The sequence below is a fragment of the Tigriopus californicus genome, chromosome 2, assembly GCF_007210705.1.
Source record: "Tigriopus californicus strain San Diego chromosome 2, Tcal_SD_v2.1, whole genome shotgun sequence".
NCBI classification, from domain to species: domain Eukaryota; kingdom Metazoa; phylum Arthropoda; class Copepoda; order Harpacticoida; family Harpacticidae; genus Tigriopus; species Tigriopus californicus.
In genome coordinates this window covers 2,851,920-2,876,232 of record NC_081441.1, presented here as the reverse complement: position 1 = coordinate 2,876,232, position 24,313 = coordinate 2,851,920, and the positions used below count along the sequence as shown (strand labels likewise).

Genomic DNA, 24,313 nt, shown 5'->3' with positions numbered 1-24,313 from the left:
GCCCTAAGTAAGCGAAGCAAAATTTAGACGGGCCCTCTTTAAGGTTTACCAGTAATTTGCCATGCATGGGTTCATAGTAATCCAAAATTATTATGAAAATATTTTTTTCATGTCTTCTCCCCCCCACCCCCTCTCACCATAACATGGGTTCTGTTGATCATTGGTGCACGAAGCATAAAAATGAAGACTTTCAATATTTTTGAGACCAACGCCATAAATCAACTGAGTTTGATTGTGATGGCATGGTCATTTCGGAAAAAAAAAAAATCGGATGGCCAATATTTGACGCTTTTTTCCGTCCAGCAGCTGGCCAAACTGACCGACGTCAGTGTTGTTCTTGGCTTCCTTCCTGGCTTCCTGAGGTTCAGGACTCGTTTCAGCCCAATCCCAAGACGAAGACGACGCATGTGTGCCATTCCCTCGTGTGTGCCTTGATTCCATCCCATTGCTCCACCCCTAGGCGGACTGTCGCCGCCCACTCTTGGCCACTCTTCCCTTTGAAGACTCAGGTCGCCGCCCTAAGCTGAGCTCTCCCCAAGCCACCCAGCCAGCCCGTGAGCCAGTGCGGAAATTTGAGCGTACTTCTCGTGGAGAGAATCTCCATGGTGAGGCGCCCCTTTGGACCCGAGGTCAAAGTCCAGCATCGTCCTTATGAGCGCCTCATCCCCGTCCGATCTCAGCCCTAACCGGACTTGCGGCTCGTCTCCGCCCGCTCAGCCCGCTCAGCCGGCCGCCGCCAGCGCCACGCTCCGCCTCCAATTGGAATTCTCGGGCGGGGCGGAGCTGTTGGTGGGCCATCGTCGACAACACGCCGTGGCCGTGGACGGGCAGCGGGTGCGGAACTTGGGCGATTTGCTGCTCTGGATCAAGGACCACCTGTTGGAGGAGCGTCCGGAGTTGTTCCTCAAGGACGGGTCGGTGCGTCCCGGCATCCTGGTGTTGGTCAACGAGGCCGATTGGGAGTTGATGGGCCAGACCGACTACGTCTTGGCCGACCAGGATCAAATCACCTTCATTTCCACCCTTCACGGCGGGTAGATGTCGACTCGGGCCGAGGCAGGGACGGCGGACGGCGGGGCCGAGGCCTCACCCGGAGCGCGCTCGCGCTGGTTCGACCCGTTGTGGCTCGCCCGTTCGCCCTCGGGTGTCATGTTCAATGGGCCAGGCGGGGCTGAGGGGGATGCGGCGACTTTGGGTTTGAGTGATGGTTTGAATCGGCTGATTCTGGCGCCGGAAGAGGGCGTGGAGGTGCGCGAGGAGACGTCCACGTCGGCCCATTTGGACGCGGCGGGCGATGACCGCTCGATGGCCTTGGCCTTTAACGAGCGCCGCCATGTGGAGGCCATTGTGGGCGGTGCGGCCGAGACTCAAAGCTGGCGCATGCGCGAGCGCATGAAGACGGTCAGTGTGGCCTTGGTGATCTGTCTGAATGTGGGCGTGGACCCGCCGGACGTGACGAAAACCCAGCCGTGCGCCCGCATGGAGTGTTGGGTGGACCCGCAGACGATGAATCCGCAACGCGCCATCGATACGATCGGCAGCAACCTGCAGAAGCAATATGAGCGTTGGCAGCCCCGCGCCCGTTACCGACAGAGTCTCGATCCGCCCCTAGAGGAAGTCCGTCGTCTAGCTATGAGCTTGCGGCGAAACGCCCACGAGGAACGGGTCTTGTTTCACTACAATGGTCACGGCGTTCCCAAACCAACAGCTAACGGCGAGATCTGGGTGTTCAACCGGAACTACACGCAGTACATTCCGCTGAGTCTGTACGATCTCCAAACGTGGATGGGATCGCCGTCCATATTCGTGTACGACTGCTCGAATGCGGGCATTATCGTCCAGTCTTTCGAGCAGTTTGCCGAACAGCATGAGCGCGAATACCTCGAGCAAGTCAACTCCCAGGGCGTCTCGGCGAAAGACTTGGCCACACCCATCTCGCAGAAGAACTGTATCCAATTGGCCGCTTGTGCCGCCAATCAGATCCTGCCCATGAATCCCGAACTCCCGGCTGATCTCTTCACCTCGTGCTTGACCACGCCCATCAAAATGGGTTTGCGCTGGTTTGTCATGCAGCGGCATGGCAAACTCGCCCCCGAAGTCACCATCGAAATGATCGATCGCATCCCAGGTAAATCATTAAACCAAATATTTTATGATGCCTGTTGGGTCATTATCGCGCTTTGTTAATGCATTTTTTCTAATTAGCATTATTATCTGTTCTCAATAACCTCTAAAATCATCATGATTGCTAGCTTGTATTCTTCTGATAATAATTATGACAATTCTAACATTCTCTGACTCGATGTTATTTCAGGTCAGCTCATGGATCGTCGAACCATGTTGGGTGAACTGAATTGGATCTTCACGGCCATCACCGACACGATCGCGTGGAACACCCTTCCCCGGGACGTGTTCCAAAAGTTATTCCGCCAGGACCTGCTCGTGGCCTCATTGTTCCGCAACTTCTTGCTCGCTGAGCGAATCATGCGGTCCTACGATTGCACGCCCGTGTCTCAGCCCGCTTTGCCCCACACTCACCAGCACGCCATGTGGAAGGCGTGGGATCTGGCTGTGGACATGTGTCTGGCCCAGCTCACGGATATCCTGGAGAAGGGTGTGCCATACAAGTCATCCACTTTCTTCGAGGAGCAGCTCACGTCCTTCGAAGTATGAACGCAATCACACTCACACTCACATATTCTCCATGGTCCATTTCTCCGCTTGCAGACATGATCATTCAATGCGGTGCCTTGAGTGCAAGAGAGATATATTACTACTGATGGTTTTTTTAAATAATGATTGCTTCACATTCACAGGTATGGTTGATGCATGGACGAGAGCAACGTCCTCCCCCGGAGCAGCTTCCAATCGTGTTGCAAGTGCTGCTGAGTCAGGCTCACCGATTGCGGGCCTTGGATCTCCTAGGCCGATTCCTCGATCTCGGGCCCTGGGCCGTCAATCTCGCCCTCTCCGTCGGCATCTTTCCCTATGTTCTCAAGCTGCTCCAATCCTCGGCCCGTGAGCTTCGACCTCTGCTCGTGTCGATTTGGGCCAAGATCCTGGCCGTGGATCATTCGTGTCAGGCGGATCTCATCCGCGACTCCAGCCACAATTACTTCATTTCGGTGCTTCAAGATGATTGCATGATGCCCACGCATCGCACTTGGGCAGCCTTCATTCTGGCCACCATCGTGCACAATTTTGAGCAAGGCCAGAAGGAGGCCGAGAAGACCAATCTAATAGCCATTTGTCTGGAGCATTTAGACGACGAGGATGTGATATTGCGACAGTGGCTGGCCATTGCTCTCGGACGGGTGTGGGACAAATACGAGACTGCTCGTTGGCGGGGTGCCCGTGACAATGCCCCCGAGAAACTCTATGAGCTCTTGAAGGACCCCGTTCCGGAGGTCCGAGCGGCAGCTGTGTTTGCCTTGGGAACATTTATCAACAGTTGTGAAAAGCGAACCGAGCACGCCAACACGTTGGACCATGCCATTGCGCAGCACGTGTTCAACGTGGTCCATGACGACGGGTCCCCGTTGGTGCGGAAGGAACTTGTGGTGGCCATGAGCTACGTTGTGAACGTCTTCGAGGCCAACTTTGTGACCGTGTGTCGCGTAGCCTTCGGGGAGCAAGCCCAAATCCAGCAACAACAGCAGCACCACCACCACCACCAACAACAACAACAACAGCAAATGTCACCCTCGGGTCCCTATCAGCCCAAAGCCGCGCTCTCCTCGGCCAATCTCCATGTCCTCGGCGGAAGTGGATCAGGGGGAATGCGTCGAGTTGGGTCGCGGGATGGGCTCATGAGGATCTCTCCGAGTGTGTCCACCCCGGCTTTGGACGCGATCGAGTCGCCGATTCATCGCAGCGGGTCTGCCAGCCTTCTTTTGAGCTCGGGATCATTATCCTCCCTGTCCATCGGAGGCGTGTACAGCAAGATCTGGAATGGCTTCAATCAAATGGCCAACGACCCGGATCCGGACGTGGCGAGCATGGCCGAGTCTGTGCTCGTCTACTTAAAGGTGAAGGCACGAGACAAAGAAAGACAAGCGCCGAGGATCTCATGCATCCTCGAGACTGCCTCAGTTCCATCGTCCCCGGTCAAGCCCTCCTTCATGCTGGGCACGTCTCCGCCGAGCTCCCAAATGAATCGCTCCATGCCTCCGCCCGAGCGGAGATCCTCGGAGAGCCAACAACACCAATCCTTGCCCCCGACAACGCCCAAAGGTAACACATCCCGAGGTGAGACCCCAATCAGAGGGTCCGAATCGCCCCCTAGAGGCACGAAAAGCCACAATCCTTCGCCTAATACTTCCCTCAACGCCCGGGATTTGAAGCGACCCGAGTTGGAAACTGAGTTCTTGGCCTGGTCGTCGACCTATTTCACGAAGCCGCTCATGGAATCCGAGTGTCAAGATGAGGATGGGGATCCAGAATCAAGCCTTCATTGGGTTCGGGAGTGGCTTTACAATCGCAACGTGGAGGTCCGCTCGGAATCCGAGAGACAGCGTGAGACTTTGAAGACCGGCATGTGCAAATTGGACGAACCCGTCGTGGACTTCCGGACCAATTTTCCGCCTAATCTAATCTATTTCCACCCGTACAACGCCCAATTGGCCGTAGCTGGTCAGCGACACATCCAAATGCAGGACCTCATGACGAACACGTCCCTGTGTCCGATCGAAATTCGGGATAAGCGCTACCATCGGTCCATTTTCACCACCATCGCTTACATCAACGCCCACGAGCATGCCCTACTCTTGGCAGGAACGGACGATGGCTCCTTGAGAGTGTTCAAAGACATCGACGATGGACGCGGGGTGCGTTTAGTTACCTCTTGGCGCGCCTTGAGGGAAGTCGGCGCAGGAACTGCACAATCGCGAGTCCGGAATCCGTCCAAATTCTGCATGTCTTGGGAGCAGAAAGAGCGCGTGATCGCCGTGTCCGGCGGTATGAGTCCGATCGTGCGCCTGTGGGATGCTCATCGCGAGCTTCAGATTCGTGACTTTGACACTTGCACTAATGCCCAGACCACGTGTTTGAACTACGACCCACGGAATCCGCATCTTTTGAGCGGTGGCTTCACCGACGGGTCCGTCCGTATGTTTGACACCCGAGCTTCCAACGCTCTGGTGATTGGCTTCAAAGAGCACTCGCGCAAGATCATGGACTGTCAGATCCACGACGAAGGTGGTTTCATAGGTCATTTGGTGGCAGGGTCCGAGGACGGTCAGATTCGGATCTTGGATCCTCGAAAGACCAACGATGCCGCTTTGGCACGGTCAATCAGTCTCGGGCATTCAATTCAGGCCCTCACGATCCATAAGCGAGCCCCCATTGTGGCAGCATGGACGTCGACGAGCCACGTTCTTGTGGAGTCCATTCTGCCGAATCAAGGGTTGGCGTTGAATACAATCAAATGTTCCGATAGTTTGTTGGGTCATCGACTTCGTCAATCCATCGGATGTCTGACATTTCACCCACATCTTCTGCAGCTGGCCGTAGGCCCAAGCGATGGAGCCGTGCGGATCTTCAAGCTTCGAAGAAGTGTGTGAAAACGCAATCAAAATATTGTCAAACTGTAATAATAATCATCATCATATTAATAATGAATAGTCGTGTGTAGACCTCGAGTTATTGATAGATATTGCGTGAATTTGTGATGTCAAGTGAACAATATACATAACAAAGAGAGCTCAGTGGTCCTTTTTAGTCTCCTCTCCCTCCTCCTCCTCCTCTCATTGCAGACAAACAAACGGAGAAATACAAAAATGCGCTCTAAGATGCCTGACTTTAACAAGGTGTATTTGCCGGCCAATTTCTTGCTGATCTATTCTAACACTATAAATACACCACCTACCCTTCTGAGAGACCTTTCAAATCCTATACTATCCATATATAATTACAAGTACTTATGGTATCCAAAAAGAGATAAACAAAGAGCTATATATGGTATACTTGCAGCATAGCGGCGACTTCATCATTCTCATCTTTTTCCATTAAATCGGGGGAAAAAGCCAATGGTGAGTTTAGAAAAGGTAATGATTTTAAGGTTAGTCATCAAAAACTTGTGAAACTATGCTTTTCCTAATACCTTTTGTTGGGATTAATGATTACTAAAGTTAGTGCCCTAACCAAGAGACAAGAGGTGTATAATGAGCGTTGGTTGGTTGATCGAACGATCAATCGATCATCATTCAATCCTCAATAGGAGATGGAAGTGTGACTACTTAATTAAAGTGGATAGGATAACATCTGATGACTTTGAACATGGATTGACAATTCCAGGCCCCTTTTGAATGTAATAGAAATCACTTGAAAAACTGTTTTAAATAGTATGTGCATGATTCAAGGACTAGCTTCATTTGTGAACTCAATTTCGTTGGTAGACCAAACATCATGTGGAACTTGCCCCAACTTGGGTTTGTACACAGACACTTGAGGGGAAAATGGTGTGGCCAAACTTATGCGAGAAATTTTATACCAGGGCAAATTAAATCAACTTAAACAAGAAAAGCAATAATGTGCACCAACAGTGAGGCAGCAACATGGCTTTGGTTCAATACTTGGTTTGTTTCTGGCAATCTGACTTTAACTACGAACAAAAAATCCTCATTTTGCGGTTTTCCTGAGCTGACCATCTGGGCTCCCTACGTTAGCAGCGGATCTCTGCTTGGGCTAAGCTTGGCCAAGTTCTAGTACTTGGCCAAGCTTTGCTTGTCAACAAGTAGAACTTGGGTGTCTGTGATGACTTGCTACTTGCCCTTTTCCCATCAGTACTGATATATGGCTGAAATTGACTAATGCCACAAGAGCTTGCAAATGAAATTTCGACTAGATCGGTTCATTATTAACAGAGATATGACCATTTGAAACTTTTGGTTTCCAAAGTCCAGCTCTTTATGACGCAACTGGCACACCAAGGTTACGTTAATGGATGGACACAATTTCCACCTCAATTTGTGGGATACAGCGGGTCAGGAGAGTTACAATAGAATCAGGCTAGAATTAACAATTGCTAACACACATATTTACTTTTAAATAAGGAACCTTATTTGCAACGTCAGACAGCCCAAACAAAACGGGAAGATGCACGATATTTTGCTAAATAAACTACTCGTGACATACCAAAAAATCGATTTCTTTTCCGGACATTATGTGACCCGAGTAGCTAATCATTTATAAGATTTTGACAGAGTTACTTAAACAACAAAAACGCTCTTTTTGGATACCAAAAGTACTTGTAATTATATCCGTATAGGCTTTGAAAGGTCTCTCAGAGGGGCTGGTGGTGTATTCAATAAGGTAGTCAGAAATAAATACCTTATTAAAGTCAGGCATCGTAGAACGTATTCTTGTATTTCTCCGTTTGTTTGTCCTCAACGAGAGGAGGGAGAGGAGAATGAAAAGAACTATTGGCGCATCTATCAACGTTAAAATTCGATTGCTTAATTCAATGTCAAAAAAAAACTCGTATTGTAATTAGCAACTTTTGTAATTCTAAGTAAAAGCATATCCTGTGTCAATACCGTACAAATACATACAAATACACGTAGAGTCTAACGTCATTGGTCAACCACAATATGGTTTGAAACCATTGAACAGGAGAGGAGAATTGGGTTGGGGCGCCAAAATTATGATGCACTTTGGAAAAGTTAGTTTCATGCACTTATCTTAATCATTCAAATTAAAATATGAACAAAAAACAGATCAAAATATGCAGAAAAATGGCTCTACATCAAAACAGACCAAAAATTTAGAGAATGCTTTAAAAACGGGAAAAATGAGAGGCATGGAAAATAAGTGCAAAGTAATCAGCAGGGCTCGTGAGTTCAATTTTGAAAGCAATTAAGGGGCATATGACAAGTATACATACGAGTGTACATTTTGTTCGTTTAATGTAATATTTTATCAACCTTCCAGTATCAGCAGCAACAAATAAACAACTTGACGGGAGGTTCAAAAAGCTTGACAAAATTGATGTGAGAAGTACTTTAAGACTTGCTAAATAACAAATATTCCAGAATATGCAAAAACAATTTGAAGATGGCGGCTCGATATGCTGATAATCCCTTTTTCTATCCAATCAATTATCATCCCTGTTAATCGGAGGCGTGAGCACGAAGAATATTTGATGATTGATTAATAGTCGTGTGCAGATGTCCGATCTTTGACAAGCATACAATACCTATACTGAGTGAACCTGTGATGTCACATGAACATTGGTTTATGGGTGAGTACCACACACACACGATAGTGTATGTTGAGTATCAGTTTAGCTTGGTACAATGGTAGGAAAATCTCAATCTTCAAAAAAACACGTGTACCTAAGTCCTTTTTTAGGTCCACTTCCAATAAACGAGACCCTCCCATCGTGTTTGTACGTATTTACGTATGCCGCAAAGGAAGCTCATTGGTTACGACATTTGATATTCGAACCCGGATATTTAATAACCTGAAAAGAGCCGTACGAGATTCTCTGAAGGGCGTTCCTTCCTCAGTAGTATGTTTATTTTTATCATCAACCTAAAGAGGGTAAATAGCGGATGCGTTTCCTATCGCAAAGCATTTGCTTCTATCTCACAAGCTGACTTGTCATAGTCGACATCTGGTGTAAATTTAACATTCCTTGTGCTTCTGATTCGAAAATGAACCATGAACTGGAGATCAAAATGGTTGTGGTTGGGGATGGTGCCGTAGGGAAAACCAGTCTACTCATGAGTTACAGCAACAACGCCTTCCCAAGTGATTATATTCCCACAGTGTTTGACAATTATACCACGGATATTTTAGTGGACGGACGCAATGTCCGACTCAGTTTGTGGGATACAGCGGGTCAGGAGGATTACGATAGACTCAGGTTTGAACTATCGGTTGCTTTTGGCGAAACACTCCACAACATGCTATTAAATGTCACACAAAGAAGAATAGAAAGATACCAATCACACACCAATTCTCCAAATACTCGATGCATTTGATGTGTAATCGAATCAGAAACATTACAGCGTCTTCTCTTCCTTTAGACCATTATCCTACACCAATGTGGATGTGTTTCTTTTGTGCTTCTCACTGATCGAAAAATCATCGCTGAATAACACAAAAGGAAAATGGTTACCCGAGTTACGTCGATACGCCCGCAAGGCTCCAATAATTTTGGTCGGGACTAAGAAAGATCTGAGGAAGATCTCAAGAAATCCGGTTCGAAAAGAGGCTTTTTTGTTAACATGCTCTCATAAACATACTGACATAAGTATTTGACCTTAGGAGTCTTGTGTCTCGACCAGCGAAGGTGAAAACACGGCATCCAGCATTGGTGCTCGAAAATATGTGGAATGCTCGGCCAAAACACAAGATAACCTTCATGAGGTCTTTAACGAGGCTATTCGATGTGTGGTGGCCCCACCCAATTCTTTTCGTGCGAGTTTGAAAGGCTGTCAGATCCTCTGAGATTACAACGTGGCAAACAGTAGGACAAGACTGGCCTCATTTGAAATGTTCAACTTCCACAAGCCTGACCATGTGAAAGCCCTCAAAGAACATTAAAACTTCGAATCAGTTCACAAACTTTAAAAATTGTGACCAGCTGGTTTTGTAAAAAAAAATATTGATTACCACGATCGAGAAATATTTCTTTAATATTTTTGCTCTTTTGGAAAGGACCAAAAGTCTTTAACCTTTTCCGAGATTTAGGCAATATTTCAGAGGAAAGTAAATGTAAGATGTTACATATTAGCGGACTATACGCAACTTATCTTATTAGATCCTCCATGCCAGCCATAAACAAGAGACCACTGATTAGCACAAATGCAAAGGGTCCGTTTAGACAAAGTTATCACGCAATTGTTGTCAATCACTCTGAAAAAGTAAATTAGCAGTTAAATGTTACAAAAGTAAGGTGAATTATAACCTTTCATTTGAATAGTACTGGGAATTAGATTCCCTTTAGCGGTTAGAAAAGCCCGTGAAAACCAAACCCAAAAGAAAAAAATCAAGCGCATGGAAAATGATTTGAAGCACACCAAACCTTAAAGTGGCGCACTAAATCGTAAAAAGACACACCAAACAATAAAAAGTACACCACAAAATAAAGATGTACAATGAAAAATATAGCTAAAATGAATAGTTTATAGGTGCTTGGGCATTAGGGGTTAGCCTTCCCCAGCCAGCAAAGCCAGCCATCACATTGGCCATATCAAGTTCCACGAAACCCCTTATGTCCATTGTCAAATAACAAAAGCGAGTAAAACAAGATTGCACCAATTTCTTTTTATAAAGGCCACATTTATGTTGTACATGAAACTGGTCATTTTCATTCTTGTGCCAGCCAACCCTGAAGACTGCCAGGACACTACCATGTTTTGGCTGGTCAAACAGTCTAACCTAGGGCCGTGGTTTAACCTAGAGGGCTCGTCAGAGAAACGACACTCACGAGATTTCTGAGATCTTTTTTGGTTCCCTCGCGGCTGCCTGGTGTGCGCGATGGGGATCGATTTTGAAGACATTTAGTTACCTGATTCTCGAAATCAAGTTCCGAATTCAGGGAGCCAGTGAGTTGATGGCTCGTTTGTCTGCTTTGGTTGAAACTGAGTAATGCAAGAGCAGTCAATGCTGCCCAACTACCAAAATGTGTTCAAAGAAGAGTCTCAAATGGCTTGGTTGGAGCATAGATTTCTAGACACTGGATGTCGGACGACCGACCACTCGGTTGGCAAAACAGTACAATAAACCGGTTTGTCATCAATTCCCAGGAGACCATCCATTGTACTGTTTTACCAGCCGAGTGGTCGGTCGTCCGACATCCAGTGTCTAGAAATCTATGGTTGGAGTGACTTTTCTCTGACCTAATGACACTCATGTAAAAGATGCGTCATCTCCTTTTGCCTGGTTTTCGTCGATTAGTCAAGGGCCGTCAGGTGACAGACAGCAGCTGATCATGGGGGATGAAAAAACTCGAAACACTTGGAACACTTGCCCATGACTTGCTCTTGACTCACTGTAGAGTGATTGTACGCAAGGTAATTATTTTGTTAATCACCTTGATGATTTTGTGAGTGAATATGACTGTCATCTCTGGGTGGATTTCACGTGGTAAGAGATGGGTGTGGCGTGCTCTGCCTTAGAATATACAAATGGGATCGGCCAGATAGCCCATTTTACCGACAACCCACCCACCCTGACCAGCCATGACCAGCCAATGCCGACCAACATTCCAGTAAAAAAGGGTCTTCTCAAAGTGTTTTGAAAGATCGGGGGAACAACCTCATGCATTGTGAATGCCTAGACATGTCTGAACTCGGAGTATCAAAGCTCCATCCATTGCCTTATCAAGGAAAATGCAAGATTGTGTTGCTGACCCGAGTGAACAAAACTCCAAGCTTCAAAGTGCCTATCTTCTGCAATTTGACCAGACATAGAAAGCAATCCTCTTTGTCATATGTTGAACCTGTCAAAAGTTGCGAACGCAATGGAGACAAGAATAATTCTGAGAGTATGTAATAACAGCCACTATTATTAGAAGATTATTGTTGTCTTTGACGCCCAAACACTCACTCCTCGCCGTCCATGGATGTGGAATCCGTTCATCAGGAACAAAATCCATCTCATTATTTCTGGTTGATAAAGACTTAACTCAATTACTTCGTTTATTTATTGTTTATTGATACTGTCACTCGAAAACACGTATTTGGCCAATATTTGTCAGCTTATTTTATGCTCAAATTTCTTGGTGTTAAATAATTGCGTTGTAAATATAAATTGAAATTATCTCATTGACCTTGCTCACTCTCAGAAGTTTTCTACTACTTCCGGTACTCCATCCATCGCTGGTATTTGTAAAATTAAATTTGAAGATCAATTTGCTCGCATTATTGATGGGTTCCCCAACTTAACTATTTTGCGTTTTCACAAGCTTTCACCGACAGCCCAAGGGGTGCAGCGCTACCCTTCACCTCCGGACCTTCCATTTTTGCCCAAATACGCCAATTATCTCAAGAGAAAGCTCACAGCTACCAAAATCAAGATTGAAAAGGGGGAAAATTAAACATTATTTCTTTCTCCAAGTCTCCATGGGAGTTGCCTCTTCATGTGATTATAAAAGCAGACGGATCTTGGTGACTATGCGCCAATTTCCAGCTACTCAATGTGGCAACCAATGATGCCTAGTGAGTAATGATCCCCATTGGGCATTATAACGTCAATCCTTTGTGGAAGGGTATATTTCTATAATTGATTTGGCAAGAGGCTGTCATCAAATTCCAATGGCCGAGGAGGACATGCCAATGACCGTGGTAATCACATCTTTTGGCCTTTATAACTCTTTGCAAATGCCTACTGAATTTCCAACGTGTAATGAATGAATGGCGTACTTCATAGGTTTTCTCCGAAGGTGGGACTCGAACCCACGCCCTCTGGGGAACCATGTCGTGCCTCTATTGGGTACATTCATAGACTGTCCTTATTTGTTTATTTGGACGATGCTCTCTGATAGCCAGATCTTCCACACGTGAACATTTAGAACTTCTCAGACAAGTTTTTCAAGCTCTCCAAGATGCTGGGGTGGTCTTTCAGCTAAAAAAATGCTGATTGGACATGCCAGAGTCGATTGTTCACGGGCATAACGTCTCGGCTGGACAAGTGCTGGCCACTGAGGACAAGTGGGTGCAGTGAGAGATTGTTCATATGATTTCAATTGCTTGAAAATAGTTTTTGACCACCATTCAATTTGTTAGAACAAAGGTACAATTGAGATTTGAATTTAATCGAGACATCTTTCATTATTTTGAATGTAGGGTTTGTCTGAATTGGTACAAAACATATTGATAATTTGGTTTGTTCGAAGGAGAAGCACTGCTTCTTGGGATTTTTTCGGGTTCATCATTTCATCGTCACATCGCCTGTGTCGCTAGCATCGAGATGACGCATCTTCCCTGTTAGAATCTTTACTCCAACCTAGGGCTCTCAAGTAGAAGAGTGCAAGCATGAAAAGCGACCCCTGGCGGGCGCAGCCTCCAAGATCCAAGAAGCAAAATTGTTTAACAATGGAAAATAGTAGGAACCATTTTTAGGGGACAATGCGTCCGTTAATCCTGCCGACGACTTTTTTGCAAAAGGAGAGACAATGTTATGTAGATTCTTGCTCCAGTGGTTTTGTCTTACCTTTTCGTTTGAATTTGGAGCAATTCAAGAAGTATACTCAGATATCGACGGAAAGTCCAGGTAAAACACCCAACTTCAAAAATTAATTTCAACTGAGGCCATTTTGGATTGGTCAAGATTGGCCTGATTGGTCAAGTAAATGTAAATACTTAGCACTGAGTTTTTGAGAAAATTGCCCAAATCGTGGCTTAAATGTATTTGATGTTATTGAATGTACTATTGTAGTTACTTTTGTCTTATGTCAACGCCTAGCTGAAGTCTTCTCTGGCAACCCTTTTCGTCCGACAACGAACCTGACATCCGTTTATTGACAACGCCGGTCGCTTTTCATGCTTGTACTCTTCTTCTAGAGAGCCCTAGTCTAACCCATAGCCAAGCCATTTGATGCCTCTGGTACCTGTATTGTCTACCATAACTAAAGTTGTGACCCCCAAAAAAAGAACTACCGTCAGTGTCTTCAGATTACTGGTAGAAGAAATGGACAAACTTGAAAGGCCTTAAATGATACTTTCCTAGCGCAGTGGAGCTAAAATTTTCAGGAAATAGTGGAAAGGGCAGACCCAATTTTTAAATGCTAAGTTAGGGCAAAAAGAGCATAATTGGTTAAAAGGCAAGATATGAAGGCCCTGTGTACTGGATCTTGTTTAGAGTCAAAAGGCCAAATAAGGCTGAATTTGCCAACCCTGTCTGAATGGGGGTGATTTGACCTGATATAATGTCGGTGCTTTGGTCAAGCTATGACGACAAGTATATGATCTGGCAAAATCATTGAGCACCCTTCCGCAGGGCAATTAATTTCTAGCAGGGCAATTAATTTCTAGCAAAGTGGGATCTCAGGCTAAAGTTTTCTGACTTGTTGTAGGCTACATGATACTTAAAAAACCCTAATACAAGTATGTTAGATAGTCACTTGAGTATCAATTAATAGAGCTCTTTCTACAATCAGAGTCATCCACCTTGCTTATGTTTTGCACCCACAAATGGTCAATTGGGAACTTTACCATCATGAGCCAGCCAAATTTTCGATCCGTGCTTTTTTGTTATCGTGCTTCTTTGAGCACGCAAAATACACAAGAGTTGAGCCCCTTTAGGTCAATTGTGATGCATAGTGAGCCATCATCTATGAACACCCCTGCAAGGCTTATTAGAATAAGCCAGTCCTGTGGGCAGGTCAACCAACCCATTTTGGACCATTGCAGATGGAATGGAGGGTTATGAGGTGGAACAATTGGGGCTTGACTTCGGTCTTGAGAAAGAGCTTGATGCTGTTGTGACCCATGAGGAAGCCAAGGCCCATGAAACAGGAGTGGAAGTCTTTGAGTTTGATCAACTTATGGGTTGGCTTGTTGACATTTCACCACGAGGGCTCTATGGCGATGATTGTTACCTATTGAAATGTTTATTTGTCAGAGCGCAGGTTTGGTCCTTGAATTTATAAAATGGAACGAGCTTTGGGTTTAGCTTAATCATTGGTTAAGATGAAGGTGACGTAGTTGAAGCATTTTTTTCTTTTTGTAATCAGATCTCTCCCCTCACTTTACTTTTCAACCCTTCTAGGAACAACATTTTGTCAGACGTAATGCCAAATGAAGCGATACATTAAAGCACTCTTTGATTGTTGATATGAAGGACAAATCAGCAAGCAGTAACGGCGACAAATATTGAACAGGCATGGAAAATATATCTTCGCTCTAAAGGCTTGTGAATTTGCGTAACACGGACGCATTCCTTAAAGAGCAACAGAAAATTAAAATAACTGCAATTTTTCCGCCTATGACAAGTTAGTGGATCCATATAAAGGTAACAATATCAACTCTTCAACAACGTACTCCCTTGCCAAGGCACTTGCTTTGTTTGTAAGTATTGTAGTGAATGAATTTTACTAGCTTTTTTCCAGATTTGGTTGGACACACAGAACATGAGATTCCATTCGATAAAACAAAATCATTCTATCCTCAGGATTGAATCCGTTTTCGGAATGGAAATGTACCGAAGAACCATGCTTTAGGATGAAAGTAGCCCTACGCTCATCCTCAAAGTGGATTCAATCCTAGGTTTCCATCCTAGTCTAAAGGCGTCGAAACTTAATCTTAATTTACTCTCCTGTTTCTCGGGCTTCCTAATTGTTCAATTTACTGCACTCAAATATTCGTAGGGAAAATGTTGATACTGATCCAATAACATCCTTTAGGTCAGACTTGGACAATTTTTTGATCAAAATACGTGATCAAACCTACTTTCAATGAAACCAATTCATTGGTGGATCAAATATTATATGAACATAAAATCAAGTAACATTGATACTTTTTTCTGTCTTGAAGTGCTGGGGTTCCCATTCCCAGTAGTGGGAAGGGAGTCCGCAAAAAATCGACGCAAGTAAATATTTTATTTTCATTGCAATCTTCATGAATGGAAAACTTTCGAATGTCGTCATTGGTCCACCAAGTTGGGCATTGGACGGACGTTGTAGACCAATAGTCCCTCATTCAGTGTCCATTGGGTGACCCACATGGGTCTTGGTTCAGAGCAATGTCAAGATCAATAACACTTGGCCGTGTTTTGATGGTTGGCTTTCTTTTGGTTTTAGTGTTGAATGTGTTTTTCTTTCGATCAGAATCATTGACCAAGTTCAACGGCTTTTGGGCTCTCATTAGCCCTGATGAGGTAACATGTGAGGGACGGGTTGCTTTACTCCCAATTTCAACACCATCACAAAATTCAAATCTAAACTCTCCGAAGATATTTCTATTAGAGACATCAGGTCGAGCTACACTCAATCCCAGGTAAGTTAGTAGAGCGCATGGGCATCTTGAGCGGTTTTATGTGTACCTATTCGAAATTCCGGAGACAATTGCTTCAGGCACATTTTGCAGATAATCAGAAACATTATAGTGTGTCTGTTTCACTCGTGACGTGATTAAAACTTCGAATTAGCTGGCATTGCCAACTTTTTAAAGTCGATCAATAGCTAGGTAAATGCATGAGACATTGGAAAGAAATCAGGCATAAATTTAAATCTTCAGACAAGCTTGCGCCATCGAATCTGCCTTGAGATTTACGAACCTAAATGTTTTCGTTTTGATTCGAAGCCCTTTTTTGAACCTCTCCGATGTAACCACGTGCCACTTATTCAAATTAAGTAAAGAGACCAACACAACCACAACGAATCTTTACTTCCGCGAGATTCAACCCGATCGAGACCTTAAAGGTAATCAGAATCAGAATGAAAGAATGCGTGATATAAGCGCTCAAATTTGGTGTCGGGAGTTGTGTCTGTGATTCTAAGGAAGTGTTTTTGCCTTAGACTTGCCATTTGATTGTTCAATGTTTAAGAAAAAGCTGCTCCAAGGCCACAAGTTTTATGCCACTTTTCTCAGTGACGCTCTAAGACTGGCCTATTTGTACAACTATGGAGGATGGTATGGTGATTTAGATTTCATCTATCTACGCTCCTTGGCCAAGGAAAATGGCTCCATTTTGGCTGCAACTGGAGGGAAAAGTAACGCGTCCTATTTCCTCACAAATGCGGCCATGAAAATGGAAAGACGACATCCCTTTCTTCTGGAATATATGGAGGTAAATACAGGTATTAGGTCTTGCCCATTCTTGGTTCAAGGAGTGCCATTCGAGGCGATGATCCACTAGAAAAGGGGGACAGACCTGGGATCGAATCGAACCCATGAACGCGAGTATAGCTCGGTCGCAGTTTAACCATTTGCGTTGATACTGTTTTGCGAGCTTCGTCATGAAGTTTGTGTACCTGATTAGAGGCCTCATATGCCTCGTATGCCCAATTGATCAATTTCATTATTTCTCAAACTTTCCCAAAACCTGCGACAATTTAAAGATTGCAAACGATTTTGCTCCTCGAAAAAAATCATTACAAAACATCGTGAACTGGTCTGTCCCGATATTGTTCAATACCTCAACATGCAAAACTTAAAAAATCTTAATATTAACACGTGGAAAATCATTCATTTTCCAAAATAAAAGCAAAAATATTTCTGGAAGCAGTTTATGCCTTAGAGGTTCTCTTGAAGGTGTAGACAGTGACAACCCTGATCCCAATGCTCTCTCTTGTCATGGAATTAAATACTGTCGTACTTAATATTTCGCCATTAGATAAAACACTGAAAGGAGCAATTGTCAAACGTAATTGATAAATAACAGTGAATTTGCTTTCACTTGGATGTTTTAATATTTGGACTCTATTTATCATTGGATTTCGAATGTACTGAAGCCTGGCAAAGGCTATTTCTGCGTAAATACAATTTGAAGATATTGATGGCGCGGCCAATAGCAACATGACCACTTATGAAAAGCGCTATTTCGCTTTTTGAAGGTCGTGTTCATTAACAATCAAAATAAGCCAATGAATGGAGCTTTTTCCTTTCGAAGGGTTCCAATTTGTCTTTCCTTTCAAAAGCATTGTCGCAATCCAAATCTAAGACGCCTTGCGCCCAAAAAGAACCTCATCAATCGTCGTCAAACGCTCTTATTGAGGCCATTAATCCCCTTAGGATTCCGTCCGGGCTTTCCGAGGACAGGCGAGAGCCGAAATGGGTCCGAATACGTTAACTAGCTCTCTGAAACGGTATTGCAACATTCCCAAATCTATTCAATCGTTAAGAAACCTCTCAGGTGAGTTTAGATCGCTAGAGACTTTTCCCATAGAAAAATGTCCCTAAACTTTCATCTCCCCTAGATCCCTCCTTGTGCTCCAATATTAGGGTTGTCCCACCTCAGGTTTTTCATCCTATACGACTTCACACCATGAAGTTCCTATGGTCTAAAGAGGAATTGACCCCCGCATTTTGGAACCAGACTAAGCGCGACGCTTGGGCGATCCACTTCTTCTCTTATTTGACGAGCTCCAAAGAGGTCACCAAGAATTCGAGAAAGGAGGCTTACTCATACTTGGCTCCAATCTATTGTCCGAATAGCTTTGCCAGTGTTGAAGAGTTTTAAAAGCAGGCAATGAGTCCAAAGAAAGCCAATGAGCGTTACATTTTTACCTTGTTCTTGTTCAACTGGAAAATCGATTGATTTCTTCACTACGTATGACTTGTTTAGGTTTGACTTCTTTGTTGTGCAATGTAATGCTAAAAAAGAAAAAGTCAGCGGAGGAAATTTAACGGTTAAGTGAAAATCGGCACACCAAAACAATAAATTGGCACAAGTAAACGACCACACAAAAAGATATTACGAGCACACCACAAATGAAAGGTAGCACACCAAATATAAAAAGTGGCACACCACATCAATAAAGTGGCACATGAAAGTGCACTTACAAAAAAGAGTTTATAGGACAACTTAAGTATCAATTGGCAAATTGAATTTGAAAATGTACCCACAAGAAGTGAAAAAAGTAGCAAAACTCAAAGAAAAATGTAAAACACTGGAATCAAACGGAATGAAAAGGATTTAAAGCATATCAAACATTCAATGGGCTCGCCAACCAAACAATACAGAGGCACACTGAAAAATAAATTTTCGGACTGAACTTTCCGAAACCTTGATATTACCCTTTTTTCGTGGTCAGGGGTTACAACATAGTTTGAAAAAAAACTGACGCTGTGTTAGATTGTCATCTGAGCACCAATTGACTGAGCTTTTTCTATAACCACAATCATCTGCCTTGATTATGATTTATTTGTACCCAGGGCAAAAGTAACGAAAATCCAATCCTTAAATCCTTAAAAAAAACGAAGTTAAGAAATCGGTTTTCTTACTTTTGATTTCTCAAAAGAGCAAAATTGAATTTTCAACGTAATCTAATCTATGAAACCTTAACTTTGTCCCGATTCAAAATCCCCACCTTGAATATATTCATTTTGACTTTTTAAATATGCCTTTTGACTCCAAAGTTTCAAATTTCAAAAAGGCATGACGCATGTTTTCCCCATATGATTGATAACGTAGAAGTTGTTCATACTTGGAAAAGAAATTATTTTCCTATTATGCATTGCCATTGGCTTAGCCAAATGAGCATGGCCAAGGATAGGAGTAATGCAGTTCTAACTTACATTCAAATATATACAACACATGGGTTCAATTTACTTTTTAATATTGGAGTCAAAATGGCAAAGCTGTTAGTAAGAAGGTTGCATTTAAGCTGGATTCAAGACTCCCCGGATCAGATCTCACCCTGGATTTGAATCCAAACCTTGAGCCCTTCCCCTCAGGTCTGCATGTGCTAATCGCACTCCATGGCTAATCAAGCACTATTTCCTTTTTTTGGTTTGCTCGCTTTTCTATCACCTGAAACACCCTCACACGGTGGTTACAATTCCTGATTCAGTGCTTGCGCAAATGCCAAGACTTCTAGTTGCCATTTTCTTTGCTAAAGAAACAAAAGGAACTATTTTTGTTCAATAAGCATCTTTAAAAGTAGCTCATATTAGTAATAGTAGTAATATAAAGTAGCATTTTGCTGTAAAATAGGTCGATAAATGACATAAACCTACTTTAGTTAATTGCAAAAAACCAAATGATGTGCTTTTTTGATATTTATGAAAATGAAAGAATATCATTTATTTTCATCCTATTTCCCTAAAACCTAAAATTGATTAAAATTGGCAACTAAAATCTACTCAGGATTTGAAATTTCCAATTCCTTTTCTTAAACTTGGAAAGCTAGACTAGCCAATCAGGTGGTTGAAATTTTACAAGGATACATTTGCCAGTTGAATTTTCAAATCTGTCACTTTTTGTTAAAAATTACTTAAAATAAAGTATTTTTTTGCTTTTTCTGCATACTTTTGAAAAGTGGAACACTTATTTATTTTTAGGACATTGAAAAAGCATATTATATTTCTTAGCAATTTCTATAAGGTATAACCAGAGCATTTTCCAGCCAAATTCGGTGCAAATTGCAGCATTTGAAAAGTAATATGTCAGAGTCTGTTCCATGGATTTTTATGAAATTGTAATTGAAGGTGTAACTAAGAATGCTCACCATGTCTTTTGATAACGATTTTAAAAATACGATCTTCTAATATGTTTTCAGTGGATTAATATACTTGTAAGAGCTACTTTTAATGATGCACAGTTTTTTAAAGTTCGTCCTTGTGTTGTTAAAACAATGAAAAACGCAACTAGAAGTCTTGGCAATTGAGCATAATCTTTTCAAGTGCAGTGGGAACCACCGTGTACGGCATTTACACATTTGACTACAACAGATTCAACATGCTCCTGCACCAGTATACCACATCTCCTTCACACAGGGGGAAGTCATCCGGGTTGCGGATCCATCTGGGGTCATGTTTATCCGGTCCATGTTCATCCCACGGATTCAGGAGGCCGTTCCACAAAGGGTCACGAAGACCCATTGTCTTCGGATTTATTTCGATGTTTGAGACAAAAGGTCATTCACTTCAATTCACTGATGAGGTGTTCCCCGACTACGCAATGGGTTGGACGACTACAGGCAAAAGGTTGGGACAAAGCTCATAGATGGTTTTGAAGACGTACAGTATCAGATACCTTTCGTACCTTTTCTGAACACTGTACAGTCCGAACTTTTTTAGTCTTGCCCAATACGAGAGCTTTTTCATTCCTGTGATGTTCCTAGTGGAACATCTTTGCAAACCTGCTGAACTCATTGCACAAGTCCAAAGGGTCGGAGCCCAAATGGGTGAAGCATATTCAAGATGTGGCTGGACAATCGACTTGTACAGAGTTAGCATCGTGATACTATCTCTGGACTTAAACGTGCGATATATTCAACCACATGTTTGAAAAGCCTTACCAACTTTCAACTGGATATGCTCATCGAACTTTCCATTATTTTGGAGGACTACACCTAAATCTTTCATAGATGAGACCACTCATAGATAATGGAGGTAAAGATATTGAGCAGGAGTATTCAAAGGCTGTGACCCGAAGGTCATTGAGCGGAATTTCATTCCGTTCAGGGCCATATTACTCTTAGTAACCCAAGAATAGATTATTTCTAGGTCCTTTGGTAGGAATGGCCAGGATTCCACTAGCCTTGCAGAGACTAACTTAAGCTGGATTCTTCGTTGATCAGCTTACCCCTCTCGTCTCACCAGTGAGACGACTGCCACAGTGGTTCAAAAGCCTTTTTGGATTCCAACAGAAATATCCAAGCAAATCTTGTTAACTAATAGCCACGTGCGCGACAAATTTGAGCCAGACTTCAATAAATCAATCACGTCAAAATAACTTCTTATGGTTTTTGTAAGGAAGAAGACTGTTGAGATGGATATGCGCATTTCTCTCAATACCTGATAAGCTTTTTTGACCACCGTGGTGAGACGGGTGAGACGAGACGAGAGGAGACGACCGTGTCCAAGAATCCAGCTTTAGTATTACTGCCAGTCTCTCTTCTTATGCTGACGCACGGACTTCTAAAAAAAGAAATGGACTCCGCTCAGTCACAGATTCCCTTTCTTGGGTGACCCACAAGGGAGAAGCGACAAAGTAGCAACGCCAATTCAGCCTGTATTATGTCTTAAGGCTGGGTTAGTCTTGGCCAGATCGGCTGGGTCAACAGTTTGGCATTAAGTGGTGATATAGGCTGGAATTTTTGACTCCTCCTACTTGCCTTGAAATTGCTCATTCAGGGTTTCTCTTTTCAAATGAGGAGGCTAATGATAAGGTTTAATATATACACTTCATTGAAGGAAAGCTACCAAATGTCAAATATTTTGAACTCCATTATTGTGGAAATGCTTGTAATTATTTTCAACTTCATTTCATGGTTAAACCATGAGTTCCACAACCATGAGACCACAAGTTCGGTCCCGTCTTTTGTTGAGAGCAGTCGCAACATTTTGTTGTTCCTGATCTTTTCAAACGGCCGGTCTGAGTGTGTTGTGTTGTGTAAGTTGTCGCGTGGCTGCTTAAGATAGTACACTTTTGTTCTTTAGCTTTCATTTCTTCCTATCTCTAGTAGTTTAGTCTTATATCTTTTATTTTTATGCTCATGTCGTATTTCACTTTTTTCGTCTGTCAATATCTTTTATCCCAATTCTAGGTTATTTCATGTAGTTTTGGCTTAAGAAGTAGTTCATTTTGTTTTTATTGTGTAGACTGTTCATTTCATGTACTTGTAAATGTAGTCGATTTTTCTAGTTGTTTACAATCCGTTTAGTTTCCTATTTTCAATACAAAATTGGGTTCTAGAACCTTCTTTTGTTCTATTCCATTCCATTGATGTTAGCTTGTTCCTGTAGTCGAGTTGGTGTATGTTGGCTGAGGCTAGCTAGCTGGTCAGCCAAGAGTAGGTCATCGTAGTCGACCGACTCTTATTTCTTCCCCTCTGTTGGTAGCACCAACCTAGCGAAATCACCTATTCTCTTCTTGTCTGTCCCCAGGGAGTACATTCCCCCTTGGTTTCCACCTAGCACGTGTGTTGTTTACCTGCTCTACAACTGGTTCTCATTGACACGCGCTGGTTTCTCACTTTGGCTCTCTTGGCTCTGTCTTCTTCTTCTTCTTCTACTTTTTCATCTTTTATTTTTCCGCTCGCTCATTTCTAACGGTTTTTCTCTTGAAACTGAAGGAAGCCTCCAGAATATTTTGCCATATTTTGTTCAGGTCTCAAGTATTTTCAATTAGGATCCCTTAAATACCCTTGCTTTCAATAACCATGGAAGCTTTGTTGAAGGGACTTTCTGAAGGGGCTAGGAATTATCTTGAGCTGGTTTTGGATGGGAAAACTCCATCCTCTATCAATAAGCCTTTCATTATGGAAGCTTTAATGGCTTGGGTTGGTCACCCCCAGCCACTACTTGACTGTGGGATGAACCAGTCAAGTGTAGGCAAAAGGGACACAGGCACTGACACTCTTGATTTGATTCAAACGCCCCTTGTAGTCAAAGAGGTCATAGAGGTCAAAGAGAGCATAGTAGAGAATGCTATCGAAATTTGCGATGTCCATAAACGACAGAGATGCAAAAAGGCAGGCAAAGGGTGTAAACTGGCTCACCCAGAATGGTGTCCCAAACTTAGAGAGTTTGGCCTTCTCAAATTTAATGAGAAGTGCTGTTCCAAGCAGGGGTGTAGCTTTTTCCACCCATTTATGTGCATGAGATTTTTGAGGCACAAGGTATGCCTCAATTTCAAATGCACAAAGGCCCATCTCAGGGGCACTAGGAGGAAGAGACAGCAGTTGTCTCAACCTCATTGTTAAGTCTCTCAACAGACTTACCCCACTCCTTTCCTCTCTCCTTCCCTATTTCCCTTCCCTTGTTCCCCTCCCTCTCCTACAACCTCACCCGCAATTCCTGTAACCTCTCTTCTGTCCAAACTTTGTTGCCCTAAGCCCCCCTCTGGTCGCCATGAGCCCCACGCATCTTTTAGATCGTATGCTCAGGTGGCGGCCAGAGTTCCTTCTCCCTCTTCTCCTCCCCTTTTACCCTCTCCTCAAAGGTTCTCTTATCCTCCACCTAAGGTTAGTTTTGTCCAAAAACAGGATTTTTTAAGGTTAGAGAGCCTAGTCAAAGATTTGATAGCTCTAGTCCATCAAAGGGCTATCTGCCCATAAAAGGGCTTTATTTGAATGTGCATTGTCTTATATCCAAAAAAGATTGCACAAAGATCAAGGTTCTTGAGGAACTAGCTTTACATAGGCAGGTCTTGTTTATTTCCATGCAGAAACCTGGCTTCGACTAGGAGTCTTAGATGAAGAGCTGGCCATGGTTGGTTTCAATTTAGTTCGATGTGATTGAGTACGCCCTGACAATCCCATTTTTTCGCATGGGGGCGTATGTCTATATGTTAGAAATGACCTGGACACTAGTCATGTAAAAATGTCTAATGGAGAAGTAGAGGTCTTAGTTTGTCATCTTCAAGGTCCATTGTGACAATATATAGGCCCCCCCTCTTGTTCAGTAAGCTCGTTCTTGTCAGCTCTCAAATTCATAGGAAATGAGTTGGACCAGTCCGTTTGCTCAAAGGTTTTCTTTGTAGGGGACTTCAATTTTCCGGCTAGCGTTGTAGAGTGGGAGGCTAGTCCAGATGGGTATATTCCCGTATCGAAATCGACGTCTCAGTCGTTCGAAAAGCTGGAGGAATTTGCGATCTTGCGCAATCTCTCTCAGCATGTTGGCGTAGCCACCAGAGCACAAAATCTGGGGAGGGATGGATAAAGTAGATCAGTGTCTCATTACATTATCAAAAGGTT

The 24,313-nt window shown here is 43.5% G+C and overlaps 4 protein-coding genes across 4 annotated transcripts; all 4 read left to right on the top strand.

Moving 5' to 3' along the window:
- The first annotated feature begins 348 nt into the window (after positions 1–348).
- LOC131892780 (ubiquitin-related modifier 1-like) lies at positions 349–1,038 on the top strand. Its single transcript, XM_059242622.1, has one exon. The coding sequence runs from the start codon at positions 652–654 to the stop codon at positions 1,036–1,038; it is 387 nt and encodes a 128-aa protein (XP_059098605.1). The 5' UTR covers positions 349–651.
- LOC131892777 (regulatory-associated protein of mTOR-like) lies at positions 1,039–5,701 on the top strand. Its single transcript, XM_059242620.1, has 3 exons — positions 1,039–2,128; positions 2,315–2,667; positions 2,817–5,701. The coding sequence occupies exons 1-3, from the start codon at positions 1,039–1,041 to the stop codon at positions 5,559–5,561; spliced, it is 4,188 nt and encodes a 1,395-aa protein (XP_059098603.1). The 3' UTR covers positions 5,562–5,701.
- Positions 5,702–8,590: 2,889 nt separating this feature from the next.
- LOC131892778 (uncharacterized) lies at positions 8,591–10,279 on the top strand. Its single transcript, XM_059242621.1, has 3 exons — positions 8,591–8,866; positions 9,030–9,204; positions 9,271–10,279. The coding sequence occupies exons 1-3, from the start codon at positions 8,655–8,657 to the stop codon at positions 9,451–9,453; spliced, it is 570 nt and encodes a 189-aa protein (XP_059098604.1). The 5' UTR covers positions 8,591–8,654; the 3' UTR covers positions 9,454–10,279.
- Positions 10,280–15,510: 5,231 nt separating this feature from the next.
- Positions 15,511–18,640, top strand: LOC131893236 (alpha-1,4-N-acetylglucosaminyltransferase-like). Its single transcript, XM_059243211.1, has 5 exons — positions 15,511–15,944; positions 16,185–16,369; positions 16,466–16,737; positions 17,682–17,802; positions 17,867–18,640. The coding sequence occupies exons 1-5, from the start codon at positions 15,691–15,693 to the stop codon at positions 18,127–18,129; spliced, it is 1,095 nt and encodes a 364-aa protein (XP_059099194.1). The 5' UTR covers positions 15,511–15,690; the 3' UTR covers positions 18,130–18,640.
- The last annotated feature ends 5,673 nt before the right edge of the window (positions 18,641–24,313 follow it).